Source organism: Pleuronectes platessa, chromosome 6, assembly GCF_947347685.1.
Source record: "Pleuronectes platessa chromosome 6, fPlePla1.1, whole genome shotgun sequence".
In the NCBI taxonomy this organism is placed as follows: domain Eukaryota; kingdom Metazoa; phylum Chordata; class Actinopteri; order Pleuronectiformes; family Pleuronectidae; genus Pleuronectes; species Pleuronectes platessa.
In genome coordinates, this window is record NC_070631.1 from 24,057,164 (window position 1) to 24,072,014 (window position 14,851).

The following is a 14,851-nucleotide window of genomic DNA, read 5'->3' on the forward strand; positions in this document are numbered from 1 at the left end:
TCAGACAGCAAGTCAAAATAGTTTATTATTGAACAGGATTCATAGTCGAGGCACTACCTCACATTTAGTATAGGCACTGAACTACTGCACTGGAGTCACAGCCACCACTCGGTCTGAGAACCAAAGCCTGCCAACCACACTACAGGCACAACGCTGTCAGCAATTTGACCTACATCTGCTAAATCAAGAGAGCTGATGTGGATCTTCTATGAAGACTCACTCTTTTTTATTCTCTAGATATTTTTATTAAAAAGAATAAAAAAGAAGCTCTATGTCATCTCTCGTCAGGACGTTGTTAACCAAGAGATTTGCCTGTTAATGGAACCGACTCTGACCGGAAACTTTTAAACCAACATTAACCTTTGTTATGATTGTGAAGGTGTCCCAGTGGACTGGCAGGCTTCAGTGAGGGGAGTCAGCCTTTCCATGTGGACATTACAACATCCTACTAATCTAACCCAGTCTCCTGGATTCTTCAACACATTGGACTAGTCTCCGTCTTCCATCCAACACGTTAACAAATCACTGCAGGGTCATGAATCTATTACCTTGACAACAATAACCACCAACCATTTGTATTACCATGATAACTATTATCATTATGATATAGATCATAATATCAAAAGTCAGAGCAGCATATCCCCTCTTGTTTCCCTCTGTCTGTGTGAGGATCAAAAGGAACCCTCGCCGCAGCAGTCTAATCTTGTTTGTTTCTAGAGGGATTATCAAGAAGCATAAATTAGGTTATAATAACTTTGTACATCTGTGGCACAGAGTGGGATCCTCACATCAGCTCCTTCAACAGCACAAAAGTGTTGCTGAACAAAAATGTATTGAAGCTCGTTCCATTGTTTCTAGTTTGCCTTGACTTTTGCGTATAATAATTTATGTTATAGAGCAGTCCACTATGACCCCTAAAATCTGAGTTGATTAATGGGATAATTTGACCTTCTGGGAGATGTGCTTTGATTTACACGCTCTCATGGCTGGACAGGGGGAAACTGCTAACTTGTGGCTTTGATGGGGGAATTCATTATTTCTCAGCAAACATCAGGCAGCTGCAGTGACTTCCTGGAGCCCTGTGTAACATTGGGGTTGCCAGGCAACAGCTAAAACACAGTGCCGAAGTATCGGGTGGATAAACAGACAAAAGGTCAAAAAATAGTAACAGCACATATTGAGTGAGGTTCTAGCTCCATATAGAGACATGAGAGTGTTCTCAGTCTTTATATCAACCGCTTGTCCCACATGCTGTCCACACTGTTTCTCAATTCTCTGTCCCAACTGTAAGGAAAAAGTAATTATATATAAAGAATTGACTGTACACTGAAGTATCACAGAAAGTGTGACTGCAAATGTATATTTTAGAAACAAAATTTCCGAAATTGTTTATTTGATGTTTATTCACATTTCAGTTTAATGCAAGTGAGTGGATTTTTGTTTTCAGATTTTCTACAGAATTAGGGCTCTCGCAAGACACAAATTTTAAAAAGTGTCTCTCCTAATTTTTAATCCCCTAAAATTGGTTGAGTTAACACCCCTCAGCGTTGTTTTTCTTTAGATCCACCTTGCTTGATAGTAGTCCATGCCCCCAGTTCGAAACACAGGACTTCTGATATAAACTATTCTTTTTCAGCTAAAGCGACCCTGATGACGTCACTCTCAGTCTGGGGGCACGATACTAATCCACAGAGGACGCCGCCAACTGTCGTCACTGGATTAGTTGCTCATCGTGTTTAAATTAGATCTCTTGGACCTTTAAACATTAAAAATAGCTTTCTAACTATGTTGCGGTGCAGCATTTAAAAATGTCGTCTGGATTTAAGTGAAACTGAATTTTGTTTGCATCAGTTAATATGGTCTAATTGTAATAGACATGACAATGAAGTGCTTTTAGATATGCACTGAATTCCAGATAATCTCCTGACATTCCCTGGAGTGGCTGTTAGTGTGAACGCAATAGTCAGATTGAGAGGCTCTGGACATTATCCAGATTTTTTCCAGCCAAACTTTTGATAATGTCTGAGGGAACCTATGTGAGAAAACAGGAGGTCTGCGAACTAGAGGGCACGATACATGTATAATTAATAGAAATATCTCAGGATAAAAAAGAGGAGCCACAGATGTAAGACACAATGCCAAGACAGCTTTTGGTGATAACAGCCAAGTTACTGTAAACAAAAAACATGAGATCTGCGCAGGGGCATTGAATCGCTACGTCCTGCCTCTATCGGCTGGGCCACTCCTCACCTGAATAAAGATTCCTGTAATTTTGTGCCTGGAGAATCTCCTGCTGTGTTGCTCATGTCTGAAAACAGCTTCAAGGTATAAAGTAATAATATTTAAGTTATATTTATTAATTAAGATTTTTCATAGTTAGATATATATATATATATATATATATATATATATATATATATCTTTTCATTATTTGTGGTAAGATGAGGCATGAAGTCAGTGTTGCAAGGGCTTGATATACTGTTGAGTGTGCTGTTTGAAGTGGCAGAAGTTAAACCACTTTATGTTTTCACAGTCATTACAGGGATACAATACAAAGTGAAAAGTTTTATAACATAAATAAGTATATATTTAACTTATTTAGAATTTCACACACGTTGACCCGCACCTCCCCACACACAGTAGTCAATACTCTCTCTTTGTTTAACGTTTCCTTCTTTACACCTTCAGAACATTAGATTCGGTTCAGTAAACCTCCCAAAATTACATTTGCACATACAGTACAGAGCACACGGAAATACTGATCCACTGAGACCACGGAGGTTTTACCAAGTCAGTCACTGCAGGGGAGGCAGCAGAGTTCACCCAGAGAGATCAGAAGCAGAGACATGTCTGTACAAACTAGTTTAATACTCAGCTCTGAAAATGATGGACAGCTTTGAAGACCAGTGGTTCTCCAGCTGCCGGGGATTTGGAGTTAGCGGCTGTTTCAAGCATTTCAGTTGAAAGCTCCCTCATATGTATTTTTTTAATTAAACCTATTAAACCCAGAAAATAAAAAATCCACTGATATACTCAAATGCTTATGAAATATGTTGGTGGCAAATATATATTTGTTCACCTTCCTTTCATTCTTTTGTAGACATTTCTCCTTAAGAACCGTACGTCAGCTAGCATGATTACGTACTGTACAAGACCAACATGGTAAAAATAAACAGATCTATGTATATATTCCTATCGAAAAATAATATTTCAGCAAAGCTTCGCAAGAACACACAACTAGTGACAACCACTTTGAGGAACCTGATCTGATCTGCACAACACCACGACACATCTGTCACCTCACAACCTCAATCCACAGCACAAACATCTGGAGGGAAAAATATGAACAACAATGAACAATTAACAACAAAAAAACACCATTATATCCATCTTGATTTGTCTTTTCAGGCCCAAACATGAAACAAAACACAACCAGATCATGTGGGTATGTGAGTGTAAGAGGAACACATGTATGCTACCAGCAGGTTTTGACACTGTTCCTCGTTGCCCAGGAAACTGTGTCGATTTTTTCCTGCGAAAAAATATTAAAAAGAAAGAAGAGAAAAAAAACAGAGAGCCTTTTCATTGTCAGAAAAAAAAGACACAATTCTACAAAGCGCGCACGAAAGTGAAAACTGTGTAAAGTCAGCTTCTGCCACCCCCGGCATTGCACCGTGCTGAATGCACCCCCCTTGTTTTGTCAGAACCTGAGTCTGTGGACCTTGTTTTTGTGAATCAAGCAGGGAGCCTATACTGAAACAGGGCCCTGAATGTTTCTTGGACAAGAGGGTAGAGCATATACTGTGTCAACAGATGTTTTGAGAGGTAACTATACACAAGGCAACTTTTTGGGGGCAATGAAAGAAAGTTTGTTTGCTCCAGATGATGAAACGTGCCTGAAATGAAGGTGTAATGCTTGTGCATTTGTTTCCATTTTTCAACATTGCTTTATTAAAAACCTGTGGAATAATTGTAGGGCTCTTATTGCATTGACCTGTGCCTCAGATTAAATAGATCGTTCAATTCTCACCCAGAAACCCATAAAACGAAATGAATACTCTTGTCATAGGAAGCAGGAGCACCATACATGTAGGATTTCAACCCGTCCTGTAAGAAATTTTTTACAAATGCATGTGCATCATCTGCTCAGGGCCTGATAACAAATTACAGCATGAAATTAGCTGCTAGCTGCACTGAAGCATCCTGCTCTTCTGTTCTGTGTATCTCCACCTGCCGTCAGCAGCAGCAGAAGAATTTCTCTCCGGTGAGTAAACAGCTCGACACGTTCGTCTTTGAGGAGCCAGGAAAACACATTCCAGATGCGTCTTCACTGTAAAACAATCTGACACTGTAAAGGGTCAGCGGGGGAGTCTCGGTGAAAGTTTCATTTTTTTCAATACAACTAAAAAACAGAGAGCTATAGCACTGGAAAAGTCCCAGAATTCCTTCGGGACTGCAGTGTGTCCGAAACAGCTGATTCGGGAAAACACACTCTATCAAACGGCGAGCTAGTCTCTGTTTCAGAAATTTGCAAAAACACACAAACTCGCGACTTCCCACGAGAATGAGTATTGCACTCATACACAGCCACATACAGTCAGAAGTACACAACTGGGACACGATGGATGTAGTGACATTGCACTTATGGCAATTTTTTAAATGGACATGACATTAAAGGACTATATGTGTCATATGAATGTTGTTAAAGACAACAAAATCTCCAGCTGCAGCCTATAAGCCTCATGTAGCTCATTGTTTTGGTTGTTGGGTCACCACTGTTTACAGTTGCATGGTCAAACATTTAGCAAGCTAGTACCACATTTTACAAGTGAACAGGTGGATACCAGAAACTGAGATAAAAAGAGAGAAGTATAAAAGCTCTGATGACACAAAGCAAGAAATTTAGAAGTTAAAGGGCCAAATAGTTTCTTAAAGAGATGGTGGTGAATAGTGCAAAACAGAAAAGTGTAAACAAGGCCAATTATTGCTTTTTGAATTTCAATATTTTCCATCTTTTTGGTGTATTTGAGCAAGTTATATGACAATAGAAATAGTTTGTTGCCAGTATTTCCTTCTCCAAATTCATCCATGACAAAAGCACACATGCAAGAGTACACACACACACACACACGCACACAAACTCGCACTCACACAAATTGAAGCTGCATCAAGTCGGTTAATCAGTGTTGTAAGGACGGTCACAGACCCCTTCCAGCAGAGCTACTTAGCAACAAAGTAATCTGTGTATTCTCTCCAAGCTTTTGAGGTTGGTGCCAATAGAACTGTGTGTATGTGTGTGTGTGTGTGTGTGTGTGTGTGTTCTTAAATCTTTGTAGGGATCATTTTGAGACCAGACCTTATGGAATCAGGATATTTTGGCCTGTTTGAGGCTTACGGCTTGATTATAGGGTTTGAATCGGATCAGAGTCATTTTGCTGTGATGATTAAAGTTAGGGGCTAGAGAATGCATTATGTGTCCGTGTCAGGCGAGCGTGCAGTATCTGAGTGACTAGGAGTGTTTAGGGTTGAAAGTCAGTGCTTGACTAAGCATACGGACTGTAGTGCGCAAGTGTATATGTGTCTGTGTTTGTGTGTGAAGGCTGTGAGGCTTCCACCAAACAAACTAAATTAGGTGCACACAATGCAGCCCCAGAAATAACCAACTGTCAGCTGGCATCTCATCCGAGCTCTTATCTGACTCTGCTAACAAGTTGTGCCAGGATGCAGACCAAAAGAAGCACAAAAGGTGGGGCAAGACAGGGAAAAGGATTTGTGTGTTAGTGTGTGTGTGTGTTTGAGTGCGTGTGTGCATGCTTTCCTATGAAATAAACAATGCTTATTTTGTATCATTAACTCTACAGTCTTTTTATCCTCCCCTACTCTTTTAAATTAAAAGATGGAGATGTGTAGTCAGTATTATCCTGGGACCGGCCAATCATATCGCGTGATCTGACCTCTCTTTAATTATCTATGTTAGATGATTAAATTATCTACCTTACTGTGGCTCTCACATCAATTTATCATTCTGTAGTACACTTGTGTTCAATCACTTTATCATTAAATAAACTTACCATCAAATATCACCATCGCATAGGGGCATTAGGTGACACATCAATCTCAGACTAATGCTAATTCCACTGTGACAGTTCCACCTAGTGCATCTGCTTCAGCTGTAATGACTGATTGTTCCAGTACCTCAAATCTGAATGGAGAAGCAGATGACTGGTAGAAATGCTTCCTATATGGCAGGAACAGTTCACAGCAGAACAGACCAAAGCTGTGTCTCAATTTAGGGGCCACGTTCTTAGTCGGCTGCATTCGTAGATCGATTGTGTCACAGCAGCGCAAGACAGTCCCGATAAGAGGTCTCCTCCAAATGCAGCCGACAAATGTGTCCTTCCAGCCCACGAGCAACAGAGGCCCTGATTCAGTTCAACTGTTTTTCAAAGAGGAAATGGCAGCAAAAAGCGTCGCAAAACGTCGGGACAATGTATTCTTAAATGTAAGTATTCAACCAAACAGCCAAAAAAACATGTTTATCAACCAAAGAACATTTTCGTCCATAGCTTCGTTGCTAGGCGATGGTCGTAGCAGCTTGATGAGCTGTTAATGCACTAGGAAGACCGGACTGTATCGTTTAGTTCTGGCTGTGTAGACCGGCTCCTTTGCAGGATGTGGCAGCTGAATTGAGACACAGCTCAAAAGAGGCTACATGCTACCAGCCAAAAGCGAACACTGCAGCAGCCCATCCTTTTTGTTTCCTGTGTGGCCTGGTCCGCTGTCTACAGGTCACTCAATCTGTCACAGCAGCTCCCTCCATCATTGTTTATCCCCGACTCTTACACACACGTCTTTAGAGAATCAATGCTCCTTCAATATGCCCCACACACATTAACATTCAAACTGCTGAGATTATGTGGCCGTGTGAATCACAGACCACCTCTGAATGAGGTCTGACTTATCTGACCTCAATTCGTTTTTTGTGCATTCACAACTCGTTTACGGAAAGCCCATCGGAATCCCAAACGGAAAGACTGAATCAACGTAACGGAGATCATAACAATAAAACACGAATCTGTTCTGTACGATTTTGTGTGGTAATTGAACAAATGATGAAGCCTAGAACCAGTTATGGACAAGTATCTGACAAAGGAATCGTTAGCTGGATCTCAGGATGCTCCAACTATGCACAAGTGCCTTCATTGCTCCAAAACGTTGCAGAGTTATCATCAAATGCACTTCCATTTTTCATCCATCATCTGGCTGCTGAGTTTGAGCTAAAATAGCCATTGTTCTGCCATCAATCATAAAGCTCCAGGGGAATATAATGTCAGGTGGCTGATGTTTAGATTATTATTTATCTTTCAGGATGCTTCAGTGCAGCAGGTGCTGTTTGCATTCCCTCCATGAGCTCCTAAATCTCCATTCTGCAGTGTGAGGAAACATTGGAGTTTGCTGATCTGCTGCTGCTGTGCTCATGTCGTAGCAGAGGCGGGTTTATGGGTAGCAAAGCAAGATGCCGACAAGTTCAGCCACAGTCAATTCTTCACCAACTACACATTAAGGAAACACAGTGACTGTGGTCACTGGTCGTTCCTAATTTGAGCCGCCTGCGGAGTGAACGCTTATCAAGGGCCACTCTTGTTGACACCGTGGTAACGTGGCTAGCAGTTCTAAATGTCACAGGTAATGTATACAACAATGCAACCAAAGGAGAAGAACTAAAACAGATATTCACATTCCCAGAACGTCACTGGTCGTAGAAAAGTGTTGAAGCTTGCTGTTGCAGCAGCCGGTGAGAGCGACGCTGCTGCGAAGAGGAAATACAGATATGGCCCTATGTTCCTTTATTATCCAGCAAAGTACCCTGCTTTTATTCTGAAAAATGCTCAACAGTTCAAAGGCATGTTGTTTCTTCACACACAGCGTGTGTGTGTTGTTTTTTTTGCTCATGTGTTGCTCATTTCCCCCGAGTAGAAGATCCGTCCCTTTTCTGTTCTTGCCAGTCCCAGCAGTCAGAATGACTGGTCTTAAGCCTGTATTCATCCATCTCTGTCACAAACGGTCTCTGCAGATCCCATTTAAGAAATGCTCGCTGAAGGTGACAAGTATATCCCAGTCCATAACAAGACGAATCCATGAGTGGGACATTAAGATAGAAAAGTATCTCAAAGTGTGATCTGTGGATCCAATTCCTGTGTTTCTGCACGTACATGACTACAATATCAATGCTGTTTTGCATTATTTCCTTTGTGTGTTTGAGTGTGTGCATGTGTCACACTGTTTCCTGTAAGCAGAGGGCTTCCACGGCATTACTGGGTCCCTGTGCGACGCCACCAATGACAAAGAGCATGCTGGTTGTCTGCAGGAGTGCAGAGGAGGAGCGTGCAGTGGGCATGGGCGCCACATACTCCCAGCGCCGCTTCACCGGGTTGTAGCTCTCCACTGTGCCCAACGGTGTAGGCTCATTACCTGCAAAATGGAAAGTTAAATGTTAGGATGACAATGCTAATCAGGATTAGCCAGTTCACATTGACAACAACTGTAAACAAACAGATACAGATCTTCAAATTTATATCACACAAATGTGGATAACATGTACTCATCACACCTCCCACCAGCAACTAGTCCTCTACACAAATATGTAGGCGTAGCTTCAGGAGTAGAGACAACTTATTAAGTCAGTCACACACACATACACAGTGCACTAATATACATGTAAACACGCCCAAATGCAAAGAAATCAAGGTAACACCTCCTACAGTGATGAAGGATTCTCATGACTCAACTCCCCCTGCTGCCATAAACACACTACAATGATCTTTTTATATCTATAGGTTTTTGTTAGTGCACCGTAGGTGGTAAACTGTAGGTAACAGCAGCAGGTTTACAAATAAATATGGGGTTTATTAATCACCACCCCAGCATCCACCTGTAGGCCCAGCATCCACCTGTAGGCTCCAACGGGGGTTACAAGTATTTGCTCATCACTCCCATCATTCCTGTGTAATCATATGGGGGAGTGATTAAGTTGGAGCCTAGACGCCAAACACTAAATCTGTTGTAATAAATATATTACATGATCAAACGTGAGTTGTCTGACAGAACTGCAATTGAAAATGTTATCCAGTACACACTGGTTTAAAGCTTATCTACACAACAGTTCAGTTTGAAGTCAGTTGTTTGACAGTGAAGGGAAACACTACCTTCTATAGGTCTGTACTTATATAGAAGGTAGGTCTGTACTTATATAGCTTTTCTAGTCTTGATGACTCAAAGTGCTTTACACTAATACAGTGCAGCACTTTCTCTATGAGAACGTGCAGATAAGGGGTTCAGAATCTTGCACAAGGACACTTTGGCATTTGAAATGGGGAAGCTGGGATTGAAACCGCCGACCATCTAGTTAGAGGACGACCGCTCTAACCCCTGAGCCATACTGTCGAGCCCCTCTGTGCAGCTGGACAGCATCATAGTCCTGTAGCCTTCAAATCCTGGAAGGCCTTAGGGCACTGCTGAGATTGATCATAGCACTCCTGTAACTTTGTTGTACCCACGATGGTCACTGCAGCTGAACCGAATATCTCTTTTCTTTATTTCACACATTTTTCTTAAAGGTCAAAAACCGGGCACCTGCATGAGCCACGATGCTCAATGTTTTTATTCATTTCATGTTGTCTACATTACTGTGTTTTAGTAGCTGCTCCACAAACTCCACAGAATGACACCAACAGGAGAGAAAGAAACTGACCAAGACCTAAACATCCAAAGAGCGTATTCAGGAAAGAAGCTTTAATATATCGACCACATGTTGGGTGTCACCAAGGATTCAACTTGTTCCTCAGCTCTGCTCTGATCTTCCTTCTTCTTCCTCTGTCTCTCTTCCCCTCCCCCTCAGCTCCTCTTCTCCACCTCAGGTGCTATCCGCTCTGACATTATACACGCCAGCACTAAATTGTTGCCGTTTCCATGGAGACCTACATCACAGCAAGTCCCCAAATGATACGGACTGGTGAGTGAGTGAGTGTGTGTGTGTGTGTTTGTAGTCATGAAAGTGGATAGATATGTGTGTCTTCATAAAACACGAGGAGCCGAGGCCTGAGCAGCCCCAGATTGCTTTGAAAAGTCCGACTTCACTGACACTTGTCCTTTCAACAAAATGACAAGTGTCATTGCTTTAGTGCCATTGCTTTAGTTCTCAGCCCACGTCATATCAATTCACGGGTCCCTCCTCTCTTCCGCTGTTCTGCTACCTCTCGTCTTTTGACCTCCATTCTTCCTCTTTAATTCCATCCATTATCTCCTCACATTATTTATTCTTTGGCGTCATTAAGTAAATTTTCTGGCCTCAGCTTTCTTCTTCATAGTTTTTTTCCTCTTGTTTTCTTATCACATTTTTCTTTCTACTTTATTCGACTTAAACCTTTGCATCTCCTTTCACCTGAGCTCTTCTTTCTCCTTAACCCTTCTCTATTCAACTCCACCTCTCCTTTTGTCTTCACTTTTTCCTCTTTGATGTCTCTCATGTTAAATTGTCTTCCTGGCTCCCGCTCCTGTCACCTCTCCAACTCGCTCCCTCTGTTGCACTGTTCTTTGTTTCACCAGTTCTCTTGTTCTTCACCTCCTACTGAGAGAGCTTTCATTTCTCTCCTCTTCTCATTGTCCAACTTCAAGCACACGTGAATTTGGTACAAAGAAATTCATCAACACTAATCAGTTTCCTTATAAAAGGCATCTTTAAATGAAAAGAATTCAGAGTATTTAAGCTTCTAATAGGAAATAATCTGAAAACAGATATTGCATGATATTCATGTACACTGGGGATTTGTTTAACGTAGCGAGAAAAGAGAACAAGGTCGTCAGTAATTGCTTCAATTATCTATGTTGAATTCACCACTGGTAGTCGAGGGTGAGGCAGTTTTTCTTCTTGTCTTCTGGAAAACAGTCATGTGATCGGAACAGAAGGAGAGTTCATGACTTATAGGACCCTGTCAAGAAGCTTACCTGGGCATCTGCGTCCTATTGTTTCTGCACATCTAGACTAGAAATCATCCTCAGAGTTTACAAACTGAAACAGGACCAGCAGCAGTTAATAAATCTCCAGGATCAAATACTCAAGGAGTAATGTGGACCAGGGATGTGTTTTAAAATTAAAACGTATTGATGAGGAATGCGGATGTAATCACAGTGCAAGGACCAAACAAGATAATTCGCCATGTCTGTTTGAAGCTTGCTATCCTCGCCTGCAGTTTGATTTACAACTTTATATACACTATACTATTCTATACTACACTATGCTATACTGCTATCTATAGAGATGGTACAACTTTGAAGTAGTAGTTGTAGTATACAGACCTGAGGAAACTGAAATGTAGAGGACCAGACTATCTCCACATAGACTATTTATGACTATATAGACATATTTATGACTATACTATACTACTATCTATAGAAAGCTGCTTAGTTGTAGTAGTAAAGCGAGGAACAGACATTACCGAAAGTAAAATCTAGAGCACCAGACTATTTCCACATAAACTATATATGACTATAAAGATGTGTTTTTAATGTATTGTGACTAACATATAATAAGACTCCATCAAGCTTGCTTCATTTGCTTCAGAATTTCATGAAAACACCAATTTGTGGGCGCTGTTGCAGCAAAAAAAGACATCCATTACAATTTTGTTAATTTACATCAAAGTTTACATGGAAAATACAAATTAACTCAAAAACAAAAAGAATACATTCAGATGTGTTGATGGAGAGGTGATGGCAACAAGGACTAAACTAAGGACTAAGCTGTGCACACACAGCTGGAGGTGAGTGCACCTCATTAGAGTGAGGTGAACTTCAAATGAACTGTGGCTTTGCACTGAGATCTGATTGGATGGATTATAAAATTATTGTCATTCATGGCACAGTAAACTATTCTACCCTTTGCCATCTTTGGATATTCACCATAGATGAAAGAGTCAGAGGATCATCAAAGTAATTTAAATACATTCTGATGTGTCCATGAATCTCTTGTGCCAAAATGTATTGTGATCAATGCAACGACTGGGAAGACATTTACATTGAAACCACAACTGTGAGCCTTATTCTGACAAGAGAGGAATCATTTAAGTTCATGATCCATCGTCAAAGAGACTCAAGGTTTCGTACAGCATTTCTCTAGCACGTCATTGATCAGCAGCAGCTGCAGCAGCTCGACTGGTCTTTAACCTAAGTTCACTCACACAACAGCGCTCCTCTGTTCCCTTCACTGGTTACCAGTGGCTGCCCGCATCCGCTTTAAGTCACTAGTACTTGTGTAGCATGATGTGAATGGATCAAGCCCAGTTTACATCCAGGACATGGTCAAACGTTACACCTCAGCCTGTCCACTCCGCTCTGCAACGGCCAATCAGCTTGCTGCTTCTTCACTTCGAGCTAAACACCATTGACATCAGGAGAGAAGAAAGTCTTAAAATCTTCCGCCCTAGACTCAAGACACATCTCTTCCGAATACACCCGGAAAAAAGTTGATGTCTCATAACAGTTGTCAACTTTGGTGTTTATATAAAAAATTATAAATACCAAACAATATTATTTAGTTTAGTTGCACTTAGATATTGCGCTTACATGTAGCATTTATAGTTTTGGCTTTGGTATGCTAATGAATTAACAAGATTCTTGCTGTTCTGGTTAAATGCACTGCTTGTAAGTCGCTTTAGATAAAAGTGTCCGCTAAATGATGTGTAATGTAATGATCAAATGCTAAATGAGCTTGAGAGACGGTTTTTCAAATACAAACTGTGACATAATGAATAGCACCAGTGCTCTAAACCCTAATAGTCATGTATTTCTGAAAGAGACAGCTCTGTTTTCATTTGATCGATTGAACTTGAGGCATGAACTATTTCAGTTCACCCGAATCTTAGAAGGAAAATACAGACCGGGATGCAGAGACCCTCTGGTACTGTAGCGTTGGTACTCTTCAATGAGCCATAAGAAGACATTTGTTTTGAGCTCTTCAGACTCTGCAAAATAGAAATCATGATCCCAGTGAGAACTGTTTCTTGTGAGCGGAGTATAACAGGAATATGTTTTATTTTGTTTTATATATGTAACAAATAAAATTGTAACTGTAATAAATAGAAATCAAAGTATTATATGTTGGGGTTTTTTGGTGCGTTTTTTATTTATTGAGGGCTACTGTTAAATTTGTCTAGAACCATCACTGCAAACTGTTACAATATGTTGTCACCTTTTTATTCTTTGTGTGCTGGACGCTCTGTGAAGATACTCTGCACCATCACAGTCTATGGTTCAGAGTGAATTTAGTGTTCATCGTACCTGGTTTATCGCTAATAGTCAATGCTTTTTCTAAAATGAAACAGTTTTTTTGGGGCTTACTGTTCACATTTGAAGTCTGTGTTTGAGTTTGAATGATTTACTGAACTGTAGTTATTTTCAAATAGATTATTATTTGGGCTATTTTAGAGGTCTCTTAAGCAATGTTTGCCTATTTATTAAATTTGTATTCATATTGAAGGTGTCAGTTGTCCAAATATTTTACATATGCACAATGCCAGTTAACGTCATCTAAATTGTTACAGAGCAGCCCACCAATGGGAGCTAAACAGACAACAGACCCCCCCCCCCCTGCTCTTGCCTGGATGTCGTAAATGTGGAAGGTGGGTCAGATGACATCTCGTAAGCAGAGCATTATTTGGCAGGATTTGGGAAATTAATGCATAATCAAATTCAGCACAGGCATGTGGATACTAAGGGAAGGTAGCATGCTAACATTAGCCAAACTCGGCAAACCATTACCTTGACTGTGGCTGCCTGCAGGCCTGCCCCAGTCTCATTTGTCCTTCCAATCATTCATAATGTAATGTAGTATTGCACTGTTGATTCACTTAGCCCAAGGGTCGGCAATCTTTTTGACAATAAGTGCCAATGAAACATTTTCTTGTTACTTAGTGTGCCATATCATAATATGTCATATTAAGTTTTATTATTGAACGACATTAATATTTCCAACAGAAATGCCATTTTATTCCATAAATATAGACTTTATATAGAACAATAGAACAACACTTTATAGAAACATGTTTATCTCATTATGATACAATTATAAGTTTGTCATTAACCCCACCAACCAAACTCATATTCAGAAGTTTTTTTTAGCTAGCGGGCATGCCATCACCAATCCACCTGAAAGGCTACACTTCACGGAAATTCATGTGGGGAAATGTGAGCAGCGCCGGCTGGGAGGCTTCTACTTATTATTTAATGGCGATTGGCATCCAGCTATGGCGCATTACTGGCACCTAGTGACTGGGAGGTGTTAACATCAGTCAAGCGAGACGGCAAAACCTCAGAACATTTCTTTAATAAGAAATCGCCTGTGTGCCAATGATTATGGCGCCACGTGCCGACCCCTGACTTAGCCCCTCCATGCAGCCGCTCTCATTTTCTCACTCTCATAAAACACATGACCATGGACCCATCTATCATAGTCAGACAGGCCATCGAGTATCGGGTAAATCCAAACGCATCAGTGGTTTTCAGAGTCCGTGTCTTTCTCTTACATCCTCGACTGTTTCCACGAGTGTTGCTCAGCCCCGCCCAACCTGAAGCTTACAAGTGTTCATTTCTGTTCACCTCTTTCTGACCTGCTGTTGCTTCTATCAGGCAGCGAGAGAAGAGCCCGGCGCTTCATTATAAACTGGAGGCACAACAATCCTGTAGCCGAGCTCATGGCCGTGTTTGATCTGTGCTGTGAACAGTGTCATTACATGGCCTATTTTTAGCACAAATTCTTGACCTCCTCGCTCACACTGCACCTATCAGGGGTTTAGAG

General features: G+C 41.0%; 1 protein-coding gene across 1 annotated transcript in view; it reads right to left on the reverse strand.

Annotated features, from left to right (window-relative positions):
• The window catches only part of LOC128442767 (kelch domain-containing protein 8B), a 132,199-nt gene continuing 117,348 nt past the window's right edge, over nucleotides 1-14,851 (reverse strand). Inside the window, exon 5 of the mRNA XM_053425343.1 lies at nucleotides 1-8,472. Coding sequence (XP_053281318.1) covers nucleotides 8,276-8,472 — 197 coding nt within the window. The 3' untranslated portion in view covers nucleotides 1-8,275. The remainder of the gene's footprint in view (nucleotides 8,473-14,851) is intronic.